The 20,725-nt window shown below is 41.8% G+C and overlaps 1 protein-coding gene across 1 annotated transcript in view; it reads right to left on the reverse strand.

Moving 5' to 3' along the window:
- The window catches only part of LOC128973614 (pituitary adenylate cyclase-activating polypeptide type I receptor-like), a 124,515-nt gene extending 112,075 nt beyond the window's left edge, over window positions 1-12,440 (reverse strand). Inside the window, exon 1 of the mRNA XM_054389956.1 lies at window positions 12,183-12,440. Coding sequence (XP_054245931.1) covers window positions 12,183-12,440 — 258 coding nt within the window. The remainder of the gene's footprint in view (window positions 1-12,182) is intronic.
- Window positions 12,441-20,725: the final 8,285 nt, after the last annotated feature.

Genomic DNA, 20,725 nt, shown 5'->3' on the forward strand with positions numbered 1-20,725 from the left:
TCAAGGAACTGAACTGAGTAGCCAATGGCAGTTTCATAGCAGAGGCAAGGAAAATAAATGGACTTTAATATTACAACTATATTGCTAAATACATCAGGTCTGGGACCCTTCCTTGGCCCTCAGGTGAAGTAACATATCATCACTTTCATCCACACTGCTGGCTTACCACAAATTACAACCACCTCATCCAAAGTGCCAGTGAGAACAGTCTCTGGGCCATGACTTTCCCTGAGCATTGTTTGCAGTGGTGGTGTTGGCCTTGATTTGTTCAATCCCTTATTTATTAAATGATGCATAGGGAGCAACTCATTTGGAAATCAAATTCTTCCAGGTTACTGCAGATTCTTCCTGGTTTCCTCCCATCACAGCAGTGTAAAAGATTATCTGTTTTCCTAACCACTGCCAGTCTAATTGGTATTCATGCCACTGCTGAGCCAAGTAAATGCACCATTGCTGAACAGATCTTACTAAAAGCAGTTTCTTCCATACCAAGAGAGAGGTCTGCTCTATCTTGAAAAGACACCAGAAATCTGTGTTGTCTGTCATAAAACCAAAAAAGGGCACTGCAAAACCTAAACAATTGACAGATGTTTGTCAGTGAGTTAGTAGACATCTATTTAAACTGTAAGCTTTCCTGTGCAGGATGCTGTGCTTTTGCAGTGGAGCTTCATTGCTGTTGGAGCAACACGTTGAAGAAATCACCAAATGAACAAACAGTTTTCAATGTGTAGACTGATTCATTTAAAGGGATGATTTTAAAACAACTCAAAAGAACATTGGCAGAATATTTGCTGAGAGGCACATTAAGAAATCAGTGTCATCTCTCATTGAAAAAATGAAATTGCAGTAAGGCCAAGCTGCAATAAGCAGGAAGAACACATCTGACAAACATTTCAACCTTGCTGACATTAATAAGAGTGGTTTCTCTCCCTAGCTCACTGCAAAACATGATGTCAGAGCTCTTCCAAAGCTGTTCATGGGAAACTAAGAGAGGGAATAGAAATGGGTACAAAAGTGGGAACAAAAATAGAAATGGGTAGATTAAGATTGGATGTTAGGAAGAAATTCTTCACCATGAAGATGGTGAGACACTGGAACAGTTTGCCCAGGGAGGTGGTAGAAGCGCCAACCCTGGAGGTTTTTAAAGTCAGGCTGGATATTTCTCTGAGCAACTTGATCTAGTGTGAGGTGTCCCTGTCCATGGCAGAAGGGGTGGAACTAGATGATCCCTTCCAATCCTAAAAATTCTACGATTCTATATCTCAAAACAACAGGTGGAGCAATGTGTAAGTCACACTATACTTTGCTTGCTTTGTATTGTTGCTTCTGGGTAACTAAAGACAGCAATCTATTGATACAGGCAATAATGAATAAGGTGTGGAATCATACAGAACATTTTGTAAAGGCAGGGATTGAAACAGAGAGCTGCCAGCCAGGGCTCCCACCTTAATGATGGCTGAAGTCATGACATTGGTAAGAAGAGCCTGAATCCCAGTTGAACAAAGAAGTCACATAGCAAAAAGGGTACTGAGTAAACATGGCACATAAAGGAGTGGAAAGTCCTTGGAGGAATCTGCATTTGTTTACTCATTTCCTCATTTGACTATTAAGTGGTAAATCAGTATGGTTCATTTCACTGAGTATGGAGGACTTTGTGCTTTTTTAGGGACTAGCTCTTGGTTGGAGGCTAAGGTCATCTTCAGATGATGTCACCACTACCAATTCCACTTAGAGCACATTAGATTTTTTGCTTTCTTCATGTTCCCTTACATCAGTCATTTTTCTTAGCCTTCTTGATCTTAGAGGAGAAAAAAAATTGCCACAAAGGTTAATACAATATTTAGAAGTGCTGAAAGTCAAGGCAGGAGTATGACAAGACAGCATTTTGAGCTAAGTTGTTCCAACAACCTAGGAAGCCAGGCCCTGAGATGAGTTTTGAGGAAGAATGGAGATTATTGTATGTTAGAGGGCAGCTGCAAAGATGTGAAACAGCAAGATAGGTTCTGCCAGCTTCAAGACTGCCTCCTTCACCTTTGTTATTGATGATACAAATGCACATTGTAGTAAAGGAAAATCTCTGCTCTGACCTTTTACCTTATCCAAGCTAAATGTATACACTGAAGCACTAAAGCTGGTGATTTTTCAGAGACAGAAATAGTAGCACAGTAGGATGGTGCATTTTGGAAATGACAAGGACACAGCAGAAAGTGTAGAGAAAATTTTCAACCAGCCCATGAATCCCAAGTTGTAGTACTTTGGGGTTAAATCTCTCAAAACTGATTTTGATGCAAGTTTGAACATGCAATTAAGGAGAATGCTATGTATTAGATTGGACATGCAGACAGACACACCTGCATGTTCTTTTCAATCTGATCAGTTGAAATGAGATGGGTAGATCTCATTTAAATTGCTTGGATCATTTTGCCTGGCTTGCCTGCCTCTTTCACAGCACTCACTGCCCAGTAGCCCCACATAATTGATGGAGACAAAAAGGATGCCTGATTCACATGAAATATTTTAGCAATCTGCTCTGGGGTGAGAAGAACTGAAACCAGGACACCACTACCTGTGAAGGCAGCACACAATAAACAGCAGTGTAGTCCCACCCAGATAGGGGTTGGAACCCAGTTAGAGCTGGAGCATCTGTCCTGTGGAGAAAGGCTAAGAGAGTTGAGGTTGTTCAGCCTGGAAAAGAAAAGGCTCCTGGGAGACCTTATTGTGGCTTTTCAGTACTTAAAGGGGACCTGTAAGAAAAATGGGGAATGATTTTTAGCAGGGCCTGTTGTGACAGGGTAAGGGGTGGTGGTTTGAAACTAAAAGAGAGAGATTTTGACTAGAGAAAAGGAAGATATTTTGACACTGAGGGTGGTTAAACACTGGCTGAGGTTGCCTAGAGAGTTGGTAGATTGCAGATTCCCCGTTCCTGGAACCATTCCAGATCAGACTGGACAAGGCTCTAAGCAACCTGATCTGGTTGAAATTGACCCACTGCAGGAAGGTTGGACTAGATGACCTTTAAAGGCCCTTTCCAACCCAAACCATTCTATAATTCTATGAAACCTGCAAATAGAAAAACATTTTCTATTTAAAGCAAGCACTTAGAACAGAGGCAAAAGGGAAATTTCATCAAATTGCATAACATTGTCTGAAAATTCCACTAGTCTGTGATGTAATGAAAGGATTTTACAGTTTTGACATTTCAGTGTGTGAATGCAGTGTGGTACAGCCTGTCAGTTCATTAAGTAGAACATCAGGTGAGAGTTTCTCCAGTCAGCAAAGAAATGAATGGCACATTAATGCTCAGGGAGCTTCCTTTTCACCTTTTAAGAAAATAGTGATGTGTCAGAAATTGTCTGATCTAAGTTGTGTAGCTGAGCTGTCATATGGTTGCTTTCATGCTCATACTTTTGATAACATTGCACACAGCAAACCTTTTATGGATGTGACTAGGTTTGACAAGAGGTCAGACCCATTGCACTACATAATGCAGTTGATGGTGTGCATGGAACTGCTGCAAAATATACATCATTTTCTTGGGGTTTGCTTCAGGAGCTCTTTGGGAATAGTAGAGTGGTTAAATTATGCCCTTGTTGCCCTAATTCAGTAGAAACATAAGGCAGGAAAGCAAGAAGTCAATTTAATGAGCTATTAAAAGAAAAAGAAATTTTATATCAAGGCAACAGAGCCAAAAGGGATGCTCTAAGTTTGCTTTATTCTTTCTGCTATGAAGTTGTGAGGCCCATTTTGCCAGATCAGGAAGCTACAGATAAAATGGATCTTGAAAAGTTAAAAAAAAAAAAAAGTTAAAAAAAAAACAAACTTTTTCTTTCAGTGAGAGTTATATCTGAGGTTGTCTGAACTGATGTTCACAGAGCTGCTCAGAAGAACTTGAAGAAGCTGAGCCTATCAGCATAACATTAATGCCCGGTGCTCTGAAGAGTTTTGCTTTAAATAGGTCATGTTTTCCTTTAATCACCTTGGCCCCATCTCCATGTTTCCTGGAGACAGAGAACATACCAGAAAAAAAAAAAAAGGTGGTGGTGAAGAAAAGCTCCACAAAGCTTCTCCAAAGCAGGTGTGTAGCTGACATTCCCCATTCCAAACAAGAGACTCTGTAGAAACTGGGACAATCAGGTAGTAGCCAACAGCACTGGAGAACTTAGGCAGACAGGTCTGTTCGCATTAAAGATGCAAAAACTTCAAGGAAGCTGAATCTCAAGAAAGCTGGGAAAAGAAATCCCAAGGAAAAACTCTAAACTGAAGCTGGTGAGTCACGACCAAATATTCTTAAGAAGTTACAGGGGGCAGAATGCTGGGCAAGAGCTGAGCTCTATCTTGTACACCCAGAAGTGTTAGGAGCAAGTGACAATATTTACTCAGGCTGTCAGAAGGAAAGTACAGCAAGATCATAGGTGTGACCCCAGCACATCTGCTGTGGATTAACCTTTTCCTCTGTTTGAGATTGGGACAGTGATGATGGACAGATGAAGAGAAAAATGTCTAAAATAGCAGGAAAGAGCCAGCATGGACTTGTGAGCTGTTCAAGGCAATCCAGTAAAAGATGAAGGACAGGCTGGGAATACTTCAGCCCTAAATTATATAGGGAGAAAAACACCTGCCAGGGTTATTCAGGCATGAGATGACCAGGCCTATGGTAGTTGATTCTGGAGAAAAGTAGGTGAATCTCAAGGCTATCTCAAGGAAAATAATACCAGGAATACTTTGGAGCTAAGTAGATCCATCTGCAATATAATTATTCCTTTGTGACCTGGTATCTTAACTGTTCTATCTCAAGACAGCAATACCAAAGGGTATTTCCAGGCCCTGCATGAGAGTATGTGAAAATCAACTGAACTTTTGTCTGTGTGGTAGGAACACTGGAGCCAAGATTTGATTAGTCTCATTCTGAACAACCAGGAGGGATGAGAAACCCAGAACAGGATTTAGACTGCACATAAAACCATCCCAGTGAAATTTATTGAAGGCTTTTCAGGCTAAAGACTTACAGAGATCACTCTCTATTAGATACCCATATTTATCTGCATTGACTGGGCATCAGCCTGGGGCCAGAATCAGCAGCCTAAATACTGGGGTTTGGAGTTCCCATTACCCTGGGGTATTTTACCTGCCCTCATGCAGACGGTAAAAGACATGGTGTAGATAAGCATCACACCTACACATCCCTAGTTGATACTACATGTGCTGAGAAATCTCAGATGGTACTGAACACACATCTTTAGGTGTCTGAAACATGTCCTAAATCTCCTCTGACTATAACAGGAGTTCATGTACTTAGATACAGGCAGGCACTTCAAAATACACCTATCTCTTAATCTGCAAGATTAATCCCATTTCTGTTCAGCATGAGAGAAGCTATCCTAGCAAAAAAAGACCTGCAAGTCTTCTCTACAGAGGAAATGGAATTAGCTGAACACCAGAGGTGAAAATCTGTCAAGACCACCCTTGCTGAAGGGACCAAAAAAGCTGTGACATTCATTTCTTCTCCTCTTCTGAATAACACTCAGACTTTGGTAACCTCTGAAGACTCTTTTCCATGACCATCATTACTACATCCAGCTGTGGTACAAAGATCAAGTCAGAGACCAAAGGCTGGAGAATGCAGAGCAGTGTCCAGAGATTTGAATGCTGCAGAGAAACAACTTCAATACAGCTAATAATGGCTTTTCATGCTGTTCTCCCCTCTGCACTCACCAAGTACTATTCTCTAAGGAAGTTTGTTCCAGCTGTTAGCTCACTGTACATAATCATCTCAGCTAACTAACCCATTCACTAGCACAAAAGCACCATCCAAGCTGTCAAACTTCATGCAACTCGAATGAATGAGTGTGGATTGTGGAATCCAAGGCTGCAGTGACAGCTGTGACACATTCACAGCCTTAGTCATGAAGAGCTTAAGCATCTGTGATATTTCTGATGCTCTCTCATCTCCTCTGCATCTGAAGTTAGAGCACAAAACTCCTGGAACAAATCCAAAAATCCAGCTCTCTAAAACACAGGAAATGAGTAACTTTACTAACTTTAACTTGGGCTTTTATGTAATGCATTTGTGCTGGCTTCTTTATATAATTTGTTTCTAGGCCAGCTCCAAGGGAGAAAGTTCTGTTGTGTGTCCAACATCTTACATCTGTACTAAGCCCAAGCACAGATTTGGCTCCTGGTACTGGCTACATCAATTTAAGGATTTAGAGTTATATATAAATATCATTATTGCAAAAATTGCCTTTTTAGAAAGGAAATGCTTTTTACTTATGACCATGAATGTGCCATTCTAGTTTTTTGCTACAATAAATAAATAATAATAATAATAAAGATCCAACCTTATATAAACCTAATTCAGAAATGTGACAGTAAGAGTAGAATCAGAAAGGTTATGGCTTAATAAAGTCTTCCCATTCCAGGAAAATGAATTAATAGTTAAGGATATCTTAGCTATTTTAAACTCCCTTTCAAAAAAATAAATATGTCTTTCCACTGTGGTGAAATGTATCTATTACTACCACATCTGCAATTCCAGTCAATGCCAGTCTCCATATCAGGGTTCTTAAAGATTCCTGTTTTTTCTCTCTCTCTCTCTCTCTTTTTTTTTTTTCATTAGTTGGGTTTCAGTAGATAAAGGCCATAGTTAAGGAGGAAGGTGTTAGCTAAATCCATTTATCAATTGACTGGGGGATTTTGTTAGCATAGGACAAAGGGTTGATGCATTATAATAAGAAAATACTGAGTTGTGGTGAAAAGCTGCCTTTTAGGTCACCTAATTTGAACCATGTCAAGTGCTCCAAGCCAGCCATAATGTATTTCATGGGGTGTCAGCCCTAAGCTAATGAGGTCTGGTCAGCATTTATCTCCATCTTCTTGCAGCTTACAGCATAGCTGTTCACAAGCAGTGTATGTTGGCTCAGACTTGGAACATCACACAGCTTCTAGCTGGCTCACAGAACAGGCAGAGCAAGCTTGCATCTGCCTACAGAGAATCATGTAGCTGTCCTAGATGTGTCCTTATGCTGCTATACTCCCACCTATCTACAGAATTTCATATAACCTTCAGTTGACAAACCTCTTGCAGTAATTGGACATGCTCTGAAGGCAGGAAGCGTCGATGCACTGAGGAAGCCTCTGAGATTTAAAACAATCAATGAATAATTTTAATAAAAGACCAACAGATAGGATGTTGCCTGGAACATGTGGCATGAATTCTCCCTGCAAGGGCCAGGCTGAGGTCTGCTCTTGGTCGAAGAGAGGGGGAAGATGTGGGTGAGGACGTTGTGGGGATCACCACAGTAGACTTGGGCTTTTCAGGAAACTTAACATCTTTCACAATTTGCTATTGCTATGGTGAGCTAGCCACGACAAACAAAGAAACAATCAGTCTTCTCCCTGAGAAAAGATAGAGGAAAAGAGGGATAGCACTTCACATCAATATCTCTGATATACCATGGAAGGGTTCATCTCACTGGTTTTGGATGTATGCCTCTTGCAGCCAGCTGCTGCAAGTCCCTCCACAGGGTGAGTCATCTGATCCATCTCAGGATGAGATGAGCCACCCTCCCCACTTACAGTACAGTGAAATGGAGCCATCAGCTTGGATGTAGCCATCTTGTTCTCATATGCCTGAGAGTAGATGAACATCATCCATGCTGCCAAATATTTTTCCCGAGTGAGAAAGCCTTCCTGCACATTAAACAAATGATAGTTTCACCAAGGGATTCTTTTGGGGCCAAGTTTTCACCTTGAGAATGAGGAAATCAATAACTTCTCCACTCCTCAGAGAGGGACCAAATGATACATCTACTTCCCATATAAGAACTTGATTCTGTTACATTTCCCTTCATAAAAGGCATTTTTCCATAAGAATCCCATCCACTCAGATAGGACAATAGAGTGTCCCTTGCAGGAAAAGAAAGTAGCAAAACTCTCATTCTGAGGAATTTAGGAACAAAAAATTTAAACAAACAAACAAACAAAATATCTAGGCTATTAACCCACAACACAGATTAAAAGGACTTTTCCTGCCCTAACCCTCAGCTCCATTTAGCAGGTCCAACAAATCATAGATAAGAGACTATAATTATCCTTCCATTTGCAGCTCCTGAGCAAACCACGACCCAGTCATCTCTAATGGGGTGCAAAAGCCACTGAGATTGAGGCTCTTTCTGAAATGCCTCAACACTGGATGGACAAACCTGCTAACATATGTGGCAGAAGTTTAATGTGGTGTGTTCAGTAAGCAGCTCTTGGATGTGAATATTCCCAGTAGGTTGTCATTTTTTATTATCATTGCCATAATGATTATGAAGAAGAAGAATTAGATGATGCAAATATTTATCCCTGTTTTCAGTTGATGTTAGAGGGAATGGTGAGTTATGCTAACAAAACCCAGAAACGTTGAGTTAATTGTTGGAGGGGGGGTTGGCTTTGTTTTTCAGACAGTTGTGATTACTCAGAGCTTTTCACACCATTTAAAAATTGTTGTCAAAAGGATCTGTCAAATGAATAGATCGGAACAGCTGCAGAACATAGTCCTACCTTAAGCCATCCAAGAGTAAAACGTGACACCTGAATGAGCAGAAGTGAGATTGTCAGGATACCTCCAGGGCAGATAAAATCTAATGAGAAATGAAAATCAAGTCATTTCATGGGATGATTGTCTCAGAAGAATTTGGATTCAACAGTAGCATAGAATCAGAGCAGCAAACAAGAACCCCCTCTGTGTATTCCTGCAGGAACCTTTCCAAGGGAATACTCCTCAACACAACAGTCATGTTAGCTTTAAATGCTCTGTATGGTGACGCTTCTACCTCTTCTTCAGGAGATGGAATGATTTAGCACCTCCTAAGAAGTTCTACCTCGAAATTACTGATCCAGCTACTCTCCAGATAAGCCCATCAGCTTGCATGGGGATCCAATCAATGAACTGCAGTGAGTTACATAAACAAGACTTGAACAATCTGGCTTGGTTTGCAGGATTTCCTTGTTTGTCTTGTGGAGATAAAGGTTCAAGCCTAAAAAAGCAGATCACTAAATTGAGAGAGCAAAAAGTGGTCAGAGAAAAAAAAATGCAAGCCAAGCAAGCCATGGGGTGAGGACTGAACATTCTGCTGTGAAGGAAAAGTCTGCCCATCTTCTTCCCATATGCTTGTGCCCACTCATTTATGACCCAAACAGTGTCTCACTGGGCACCACAGACACAGGAATTCTAATACTTGTTAGAGCTGTGAAAAATTTCTTGCATGCAAAGCATTTCTCAAGAAGAGAACAAGTTCGTCACTGAGAGAACTGGAATAATATCTCATCAAGAGATGCAAAGTGTAGCAGGGGCACTCTGAAACAGAGTAGTGTTGTAGCTATCCCTGAAGATACCTTATCAGCAAAGATGACTTTAGGGTTGCAAATAGGGAAAAAAAGAGGGAGTTCCTCACTGGTGCACTTATATTTCTTTCAGTAGAGCTCTTCCATTTCTGCAAAACTCACTCCCAAATCCTGTTGACAAAAATGTGTACCCAATCCTGCCCTCGCTATCCTCACAGGTGATCTGAGATGGCTGGATGTGAGAGGAGGACAAGGAATGGAAACAAAGGAACATGAGCCAATGCAAAAATGCACAGCAGTGATTTGAAGGCTGAGGCTGAGCTCTCTGGATCAAGTAATGGGATATCAAATAAATAATTCCTCTGTTACACCAGGACTAACCATAAGACCTGGTATTTCTGCAGGACTTTCCACCAGATAGGAATTACAGCATGATCCTGTCCTTAGTTTACTTTTTCTCAGTGCTTCCTAACTCAAGTATTCTGGTTTCATTAAAAGATAATCTGAGTTAATTTAGGAATTAGACTGTTTGTACTAAGTGTGCTCAGAAGGAAGGAAAAGAAAACAAAATCTGCTACATTGAAATGAATCAGCTTGGGGACACGGGTCTCAACTTACCAAAGGCGTAGGCACATATGGATCTCAACCCCAGAAAAAAATATCACCAGGATGCCAGCTCAGTCAGCCAAAATGAAGAGAGATGAGATGAACAAAGGTCCAAACACGATCAACTGCACAGCCCACAAGCTCAGATATCTCTGCTTTTCTCTCCCTGCTAGCATCCCACAACAAAGCTTCTGCCTTCATGAGCTTCACACATACCCCAACAACAGCAGATCTACAGAGCTACATGCAGCTATGGCACCACCATGCAAGCAGCAGACATCTTGAATCTACAGGCAGGAAGAAGCCCTCCTGTTTTCTTGCAGGGACACCAACAAACAATGGAAGGCTAAAGCCGAGGATCACAAAGCTAGTTCCCTGTTTGCAGATAAACATGTACTTATCACATGTAAAGACTTCCCTGACCTTGGAGTTTGTTCAGTACCAATGGGTATCCTTCCAGTCCCTACACACATGCCTTCAGCTGGAGAAAACACAACTGAAACCTTCCACTGTGATGTCCGAGTCAGATTGCTGGTACAGTAACAGATCAATTGTAGCTGTCTTGAATGAACAACAAAGCAGCAACCATTGCTCTCAGCACATAGAAACAAGGGGGAAAAAAGGGTAGAAGACCATACCCCAGAACTGTAACTGAGACACAAACAGAGGCATCAACTTCCACCCAACTGTCAGTATTGCACTGAGTCGCATTCCTTAATTATTCATCAAATGGGAGCAGTGTTGCCTTACCCATCCTATAGGGCAATTTATTTCAAGATAGCTCCAGTGTGTTTTGCATCAGCCAAATATAGATGCTTGTATAATGTGTTCTTTCTCTGTAGCTATACCAGCACCACCTTATGGAGCTTGCCTTCATGCTGTGAGTGACAGTAACCCTAACTAATCATCCACTCCCTTTGAGTAGCATGTGCAAGCCATAGAAACGTTTCCCCGCTGTACCTGACCAGCGAGATGGCTGTGTACACAAATAACAGCAAATGAAAATCCCTTCATTGTTTATTGACTTCAATAGACTTAAAAATAACTCAAAAAATCTTCTTCAGTTCTATGGCATATCCCCTTACCAGTCCAGTACCTGCACTGTAAACTAAAAAATCACAAGACTCATGGTAATACGTAATACTCTAGGAAAGAATCGGGTCACATTGCTGCCTTATTTACTTTGGTTAATATTTTTAATTACTATTATAATTGCCTCTACTCCAAAATATTCTTCAGTCTAAAGACCAGATTCTGTTTACCAGCAGATTAGATGCAACAAAAAGCCACTCACTTCCAGGGAGTTCTTCCAGACATGCTTCTACATAAGTGGGATGATCATCTAACCATAAACACCAGCATATCACTAAACATCTCTTTTTTTTTTTTTTTTTTTTTTGCTTTTTCTCATACATTTTCCAGTCCTGAACAGCATGCTTCATTATCTTTCTCTCCCTGTAAACTCTTTGTATTCCAATACATACCTGAACTGTTCACATGTTAAATTTGCAGCAGAGCAGTAAAGTCTGTCCTGTATGCTGCTGTCCCTCCGACTTGAGATGTGCTTTGCATAAAGATGGTATTATCAGAACCAGGTGTTCAGATACTGATAAGGACAAGTGCACTGAGGCATGCAAGCAGAGGTCAAAGGCACATTAATGGCAATTTTTACTACTACCCCACAGTAAAAAAAATAGAGAAGTCCTGGTGCACTGCTTGAAGGGTGAATCGGAGTTTCTGCGGCAGGTGAAGATGCAGAACTGCAAAAGGGATCCTTGAGCTCGAAAATGCCAACAGCAGCCCCGGGGCTGTTAGCAATCAGGTTTTATTTACCAGCCATATTGTGTTAAAACCAGACGTGATTTCCATACCGAACACGTTAACCTGTCACCACTTGCAAAGGGAGATTTATGGGTTTGAAAAGAAGCAAAACCATCTCGCAGACGCATCCTCAGAGCCTGCAGTTCTGGCTGAAGGCAGAAAGCCTGCATGCAATTGCCCCCGAAAAGAAGTATTCTCAGGACGTGGGGAAGATGAGGGGAAAGCCAGTAAATCAGTGTCACTCTGAGACAAGCCGGTGGTTCCTTTTCCCTCCCCGGTTGCAGAAACGGCGCTTTGGCATGTCCAGGGTCGGGCCGAGAGGGGCAGAGCCCGGCTGCCGCTGCCCTTCACCCCCCCGCCTGGCCGGGGAGCCGGGAGGATGCTAACCGGAATGGAGCGGGGGGGTGAGGCCGGCGGAATATACTTACCATTGCAGCAGGGATCCGTCCCGGTACGGGAGATGCTGCATCCCCGGCTTGCCGGGGCGGGGCGGGTGCCGGTGGGGTCGTAGCCAGACGCGGGGGGACACGGAGCTGTTCCCCGGCAGAAAGTGATCCAGCCCCGGCTGCCCGCGGGGTGAGTGAGCGGCCGGAGCCGGGCTCCCCTCGCCTTGCTCGCAACGGGCGGAGGAGGGGTCGGCGCCTCCGAAGGGAATCCAAATTCCTCCTCCCTCGCCTGCCGGTCATGTCCAAGCTGCCTTTGCTTAGGGGATGGGCCAAGTCTTGGCCGTGAAGGAATTTGCCATTGCTAAGCAAACACAGGAGAAAAAAAAAAAAAAAGAGACAGAAAACCCCACCAAAACCAAGATGGGAAGCAGGAGATTTGCAAACTTTTTCTTCTTCTTCTTCTTTTTTATTTTGTGTGTTTTATTTTTTTTCTGGGTTTTTTTTTGGGGGGTTGTTTATTTGGGTTCCTTGCCCCCCCCCCCCCCCCCCCCCTTAATTTTTTTTAGGGGGAATTATTCGTGCTTGGGAAGTAGAAGGTGGGGTGGGGGAGGAGAAGGGTGCTGAGACTGGAGCAGATGCTCTGTCTGCGAGTCAAGGCTATGCTGTGCTCGTCCCTGTGTTTCTCTCTGTGATTCTCATACCCAGACAATGCTCTGCAAAACGAAGCTGGTCCTGCGGAGAAATGCAAACACCTCCTCCCCCTAAGTGCCTGAGGAAAGGAACGGGGAGATGGAACCAATAGCTTTGCTTCGTCTACGCTCATTATTATGGAGGAAGGAAAAGAAACCAATGAGGAGCAGCAGGAGGAGGGGTTTATTCAAATTCAGTTTCTTAAATCGTACACTTCTTTTTTCCCCCTTTTTCCTTCCTCTTCCAAATCCTTGTTCTCTCTGTCACCTAAGCACCGTTTCTGCTGTTCCAGAGATTATATTTCATATTTTAATTAGTGTGACAGGGTCAGCAAAACAGGGTGATGGGAGGGAGGATGGCATTTCTGCTGGAAGGAAGAGGGGGCTGAGGCAGGGAGGATGAAGGGAGGCAATTTTTCCTCTCTGCGGAAGAGTTGATTGCAAAGAAAAGCTATAAAGTAGCTGGAGTTGTCAGGGAGAGGAACTGAGGGGAAATAGAGCAGGAATTTCACCTGGAAACATCATTTTGCAGATGGTGTTTGCAGGCAGGAAGGTGGCCTGTGTCCAGAATGAGCCCTCTGAGCTTATGGAAAGGATCTCCTCCTCTCCCACAGCAGAAACACAGGCACACAGGAAAGGAAGTGACTGCACGGGAACAGCAGCATCTGCACTGTCCTGTATTGCCTCAGAGCTACACAGCAACAGGACTCCTCAAAGTGCAGCACAGAAGTGGTACCTGTTGCTGAAAAAACAGTGGAGTGGAGCTGTAGAGAGGGCTGAGATGGTTGGTGAGATGAGAAGGGATGTCCATCTGGTTCCTTGGACTTGTACCTGCAAAAGAGCAGGGTGGCACATGTACCCTGCAAGGTAAGTGCACAAAATCATCCCATCACTGTTCCCTTTTGCAGATAGTAGCACTCAGGTGAAAGCTCTCCAGACCCAGAAAATGATCACTAAAGGAGTATGACATCTATGACAGGTGTAGAGGAACCCTCTGCCAGATCATCCCATGGGACTCTTTTTGAATGCCAAATTCTCACCCAAATTCTCTGAGACCAGTGCTGGAACAGCAGCTGCCTGCTGACATGATTCTTCTGACTACCCTGGAGTCTCACAGCAGCTATGATATGGATCCTGTTCCTCTTCCTATTGTGGAAACACTTTCCTCTGTTTATCTTTTACCACTTCCCCTTCATTTTCTGCATCTTTCATTTCCCTTACTGTGTAAATTCATTTCCAATCCTCCTTGCCTTTTCTCTGTGTCCAGATTAAAGCAAGGGGGAGGATAGGAAATTTGATCATGAAAACAACTAAATCCATTACCTGTCCAGTGTGAAAATACCTGACCCAATTGCCTACTTGTATGTTCTAGTGTGTCCAGGCACAGGGTTCTGAAGAGACATAGCTTCACTATGAAGCACTAGAACAGACAGCCCTGCTCCCTGTCCTCTACCACAGCAACAGTTCCATGGCTGCATGGCTGCCTTCTCTTGAGAAAGCCATGCACAGGTGCATTGTGAGTGCATTCAGCTTTGGTTTTATTCTAGCATCATGGAGCAGTCCAAAGACTCAACAAGACTTTTCAAAGCTTTCCTTTACATGTTTTCCTCCATTTATGCCATCTTCTCTAGTCACATCTCACACCTTTCAGTAAACTGACTAAATACAAGGGGAAAAACTAAAAACATTCAAAAGATGTGGAAGCTTACACTGTACAGTTGAGTTGATTTCAAACCATCACATCTCTGTAAAGACATTAACAAGAGAGGAACTATTGAGATGTCATCCATTGCACCTGCTTTAGAAGTCTACATAGTACAAAACACCTGATTATATTTTCATAATGTATAAAGGGAGTCAAGTCTAACTAAATCAGATGTGGACACCTGTTTGATAATTGTATCTCAGCCAGCCTTATTTTTATGCATCCTAAAGGGTAAGAAGCAGGGAAAAAACCCAAGGCCTTTACAGCAAAATGTTTGTTCTTCCTACAAAAAAAGCATCTGTGTACAATCTGCAGATGTAAAAAGCCTCTTCCTAGCCCTCCTGCCCCCACAGAAAAAAAAAAAATCCCACAACAAAACAAATAAAACTGTGTCTGTGTCCCCTCAAAACTTCCAGAATTTCTGGCAATGCTACCTTTAAAACCAGAAGATTCACTATGAAATGCTGTCTTGGGTTGCTGAGCATGGAAGAAGGTTCCCAGCTGTTCAATTATTATGTCCTGCTCCAACATCTGCTCCCATTCTTTCCCAGGAGAAGGGCAACGGGCCAAGAGAATCATCTAGTGGCAGGTATCCAGCCACAGTTGGACTGCCTTAGATGATCTCAGCTGATGTTCGTATCAGGTTTCCTACTGAAGTAGTCATAAGGGTCTAGCTAACAACTTTGTTCTCCAAAAAAAAAAAAAAAAAGACAATTTTATTTAGGAGAAAACAATCAAGCTATTTTTAGGCAAACAATGTTTTCTTTTTATCCTTGTGAGCAGTCTCTTAAACAGGCCTTCATTATCGAAGTGTGTGTAAAGCATAAAAGCCATGATTTTGGCTAGCATGAGTCTGATAGGGGCAGAAGGCTTCCTGAGAGAAAAAATGCAAATTACTGCTAAATGACCTAGAGAACCATCCAGCTGTCATCATAGAATCATAGAATCAGTTAGGGTCGGAAGGGACCTCAAGGATCATCCAGTTCCAACCCCCCTGCCATGGGCAGGGACACCTCACACTACATCAGGCTGGCCAGAGCCTCATCCAGCCTGGCTGCAAACATCTCCAGGGATGGGGCCTCAACCACCTCCCTGCACAACCCATTCCAGGCTCTCACCACTCTCATGGGGAAGAACTTCTTCTTCACATCCAGTCTGAATCTCCCCACTTCCAGCTTTATTCCATTCCCCCCAGTCCTATCACTACCTGAGATCCTAAAAAGTCCCTCCCCAGCTTTCTTGTAGCCCCCTTCAGATCCTGGAAGGCCACAAGAAGGTCACCTCAGAGCCGCCTTTTCTCCAGACTGAACAGCCCCAACTCTTTCAGTCTGTGCTCATAGCAGAGGTGCTCCAGCCCTCTGCTCATCCTCGTGGCCCTCATCATACATAGGGGTAAGACACCAACAAACTGGCTGCAAGAGCGTTTGCTGGGACAGGGTTAAAGGTATTTAGTTGGAGAGTCCTTGTCCTCTTCTTTTATTCTGACACCTCAGGTATGATTTAGTTGGCCAAACAGGTAGGTTTGAGCTGCTCAGGCACCTCTCCCTTCATATGAAGATCAGTCTTGACAGTGCAGTCACTGGGATGTAAGCATGATCTGTCTCAGCTCAAGGAGATACTGAAAACAGCTTGGAGGAGCTGTGCCCTCAATGTGCCTATTTCTCTCCACTGCTGTTAGACACTCTGGGAACACTAGCCTAGCTTGTCAACACCTACAAAGCAGACCTCTAATGAGAGGAATCCTTTTTTCAGTATCAGGTTTGACAAGTCCCAAATATTGAGACTCACCATGCTGGATTGCTCTCCTTTGCCAAGACAAGAACTGCCCCCAGATAGTGCCTCCCACCCACACTGAGATCCCACCTGCCATTATCTGTTGGTTTGCAGATCATCTGATGTGATGATCAGCTGTGCTGGGGATCAAAATAAGACCCAGAGGAAAGTAAAGCTCTTCTGTGCTGCAGCTGACATGGAAGGTTGAGAAATCCCTCATGCCAGATTGGAACTTCTGGTCCACATATTCCTCAGTCACTTCCTACCCACCAGTACATTCCTATCAACCAGAAAGAGACATCTTCTGGTTCCTAAGGACAAGATCTTGTGGAGGTAGAGAGTGGGAGAAAATAGCTATTTGTGCTGACAACAACAGTCATTCGTTGCCTTTCTAGCTATGTAAATGATCTGTACAGTTTAAAAACATTTCTACTAGTAGAACTGTGTCCACTTCCAGGCAGAACACAGTGTGCTAAATACTCTACCTGCTATGATTCACTGGGACATACTGGGTGTGTAGACAAAAGTTTACACCACTGTGTTAAAAGGCGGTAACTCTGATGGTGAATTTAAAGAGCAGTAGGAATCCTCTTGTGTCCCTACTCTTACCTTTTAGTAAGTATAAGGCAGTGTAGTGCACAGAGATGCACCTCAGGATACTGGAAGGTGGCATAGCAGCCACCAGTGGTAAGCTGAAGTGCTGTAAATTCACTCCCAGCTGACTGGACAGGAGGTTGTTGATCTGGTTATCTTCACAGGGAATTTAATTGAACCAAGACCTTTGATTCCCGTATGCAGCCTCTCTTCACCTCCCCCAGCACTGTAATTAGGTTTATTGTAGAAAAACTGCACTTTCCCTCAGCAGGTCCCCTCTCTCCCCTCACACATGTTCTGCTGCAGAAGATGCTGTAGTTTGGTTAGAAAAATGAGGGCAGGGAGGACGCACATTAAGCTTGGTTTGCAGTAAGGTTAACCTCCCTCTGCCTCAGGCTTTTGCAGACACCAGAAGTTGGACATGACAGGAAGGCAGACTATGCTAGCCAGCTTGATGTCTTGCTATAAAGAAGGGCATGCTTATCCAGGTAGTGGTAGACAAACCTTACCTTGATCATCCTTCACAGACTGCTACGTAATAAGCTATGCCATCCCAAGGACAAAGGGTGGGAGTCAGTTTGCAGCGTGAAAGGTGAATGTAGTTAGTGTCCAACCTGTGTTAGCCAAGCCATAATGAAAAGGTTTTCATGGATGGAGCTTGTTGCTACATCTGCCAATGCCACTCATGGAATTTTCTCTTGTGGGACTGATGCCTGCTGGCTGATGTATCTAATGCAATTCTTTATGGGGAATTAGGAAATTATCTTTTATCTAAAGAATGAAATTTCTTTGGGTAATATTTCTTTCAGAACTTCTTCTCCACCTTCTTCTTACTCTTTTATTACATGTATTTGTTTTTTCTTAATACCCTGTCTGGGGTCCTAGGTGCAGAGCATTTATTATGTGAAAGAGTCCCTTCCAAGATGAGTCATTAGCAGAGGACAAAGATGTGACGATAACCATTACAAAGTGTCTCATACTTGCACTCACATCAAAGGAAGAGCTGTGACTGCTGCTGCTAGTAGTTTGTCATCATTTAGTTAGCCAGACTCTGTAATAATGAATATACTTTGTCACTGGAACATAACTGGTAATTACATTCAGCTATGTTCTTTTTTTTTCCTCCTGCTTTTCCCCCTGTGTACATATTTTCCTTTTCCATTTAAATTGTCTTCCTCAACTTTTGGCTAAAAGGCAGTTATCTTAAATCAAATATAACCAAGCTCAATACCTTTTTTCCTTTCACTTCTACCAGATACCTCTTCTGCTGTTCCCATGCTTCATGTCTAGTCTATTTCATACCCCTGGTATGAAATCTTATCTCCTACAGGAAACTATAGCCTCCCTCCATCACCATCCACTTCCCTTCTCTGAGCATGAAACTAATATGCAAAGAATCAAAGACAGGTTCATGCAATATTTCTGTCTTCATCTCATGTAACCTGAACATATGAAAGTAATAAATTAAATAGTCACAAGAATATTTTTTTCCCTTGGGCTCTGTTAAACCTGGTAGAGAAGAGAGAAAAAAAAAGTGACTGGAAGCAAAAGCCAGACAAATTTCAAAAAACAAAAATGCTTTCTTAAATAAGTAGGAAAAGTAACCATTGGAATAGTGCACCAGAGGAAGGGAAAGGTTCTTAATCTTTAAGAGATGCTTCTAGTCAAAGCATGGCTGTATCTGCAATGTAGCTGAACTAATCCTTGTTTCCCTTTCAAATCAAAAGAAATCTAGTTCATAGAGTCATCAGAAATCAGTGCATGAATCACTTCAACCTAAGGGAGACATGCAAAGTAAATGAGAAAATCACATCCTAAAACTGTTATTTCTCTCCACTAATGTAAAAGAAACTTAGAGTCCGAAGAACATACCTATGCTGTCAGCATCCAAAGATGGGACACCCTCTCTTGGTGTCAAATCAAGACCATTTGTCACTTTAAGAAATGCTTTATCCAAATGTAAATTATCAGCTTCAATAGCTGGACAAAATGTAGTGGCTTATGATAGTCAGTAGAATGAAAAGGTGGGGAGCTGAATCCTGAGAGAAGGAAAGACTTTGTAAGATAAGCCTTCAGTGGTGGAACACATTTTATTAACAATAAAAATAAATAAAAATAAAAATAAAAATAAAAATAAAAGTAAAAGGAAAAAAAAGAGAAAGAGAAAGAGAAAGAGAAAGAGAAAGAGAAAGAGAAAGAGAAAGAGAAAGAGAAAGAGAAAGAGAAAGAGAAAGAGAAAGAGAAAGAGAAAGAGAAAGAGAAAGAGAAAGAGAAAGAGAAAGAGAAAGAGAAAGAGAAAGAGAAAGAGAAAGAAAGAGAAAGAGAAAGAGAAAGAGAAAGAAAGAGAGAAAGAGAAAGAAAGAAAAGGAAAAGGAAAAAGAAAAGGAAAAGAAAAAGGGAAAGGGAAAGGGAAAGGAAAAGGAAAAGAAAAGGAAAAGGAAAAGGAAAAGGAAAAGGAAAAGAAAAAGGAAAAGGAAAAGGAAAAGGAAAAGGAAAAGGAAAAGGAAAAGGAAAAGGAAAAGGAAAAGGAAAAGGAAAAGGAAAAGGAAAAGGAAAAGGAAAAGAAAAAGAAAAGAGAAAGGAAAAAAAGAAAGAAAAAGAAAAAAGAAAAAGAAAAAAAAAGAAAAAGAAAATGAAAAAGTAAGAAAAAAGAAAAAAAAGAAAAAGAAAAAAAGAAAAAGAAAAAAGAAAAAGAAAAAGAAAAAGAAAAAGAAAAAGAAAAAGAAAAAGAAAAAGAAAAAGAAAAAGAAAAAGAAAAAGAAAAAGAAAAAGAAAAAGAAAAAGAAAAAGAAAAAGAAAAAAGAAAAAGAAAAAGAAAAAGAAAAAGAAAAAGAAAAAGAAAAAGAAAAAGAAAAAGAAAGAGAAAAAAAGGAAAAAAAAGAAAAAGAAAAAGAGAAGATAACAAGGGTACAGTTCAGAATGGAAAGAACTGGAAAATAAGAAAAAGACCAAGATTATCCACAGAAAACATTAATAATGGTGAAATAAATTTAGTAGTATACGTTAAAGCTTGAAAGCTTTAATCAATCCCTAATTACTGAAGGCCACAGGGGTTGGTCTCTTCTCCCAGGCAACCAGCACCAGAACAAGAGGACACAGTCTCAAGCTGTGCCAGGGGAAGTTTAGGCTTGAGGTGAGGAGAAAGTTCTTCACAGAGAGAGTAATTGGCCATGGGATGTGCTGCCCAGGGAGGTGGTGGAGTGTGGAGGTGTTCAAAACAAGATTGGATGTGGCACTTGGAGCCATGGTTTAGTTGTCGGGAGATGTTAGGTAATAGGTTGGACTTGATGATCTCTGAGGTCTTTTCCAACCTGGTTGAAAAATAAGTAAAATAAACCAATAAAAGCCCACCATCATCGCAGGCATTAGATTCGTGCACTTTCATTTAAATACACCTTGTGAAAAGTGAAGACTGGATATTGGGGGCAGGATCTGATAGAACGAGGAGATCCCCACATTCTCCAAAAATCCTGGAAAAGAAAACCAGTTCATCTTCCTTCCTGATATAAATAATAATATCAGATAAACCCCCCAAACCTCACAAACAAACAAACAACCTACCCTTTTTCCATTCTTATTTGCAGCTGGATTTCTATTCTCTGTTGGGATTTATCACTTTGCTTTTTGAAGTTCTTGTGATTTCTTTAAACAGGTTATAAGTTTCTTGAGTGTTTCAGTTCTCTTTCAATAGTAAGACTTATTAGATTTACACAGAGAGATACAAGTTACAGAAAGCAACATGGAAAGCGATCTATTTAATTGCTGAAATCAAAGTCATACACAACAAAAGACCTCAAACTTCACACCCTATCATGGCAAAACCG

The sequence above is a fragment of the Indicator indicator genome, chromosome 20, assembly GCF_027791375.1.
Source record: "Indicator indicator isolate 239-I01 chromosome 20, UM_Iind_1.1, whole genome shotgun sequence".
NCBI classification, from domain to species: domain Eukaryota; kingdom Metazoa; phylum Chordata; class Aves; order Piciformes; family Indicatoridae; genus Indicator; species Indicator indicator.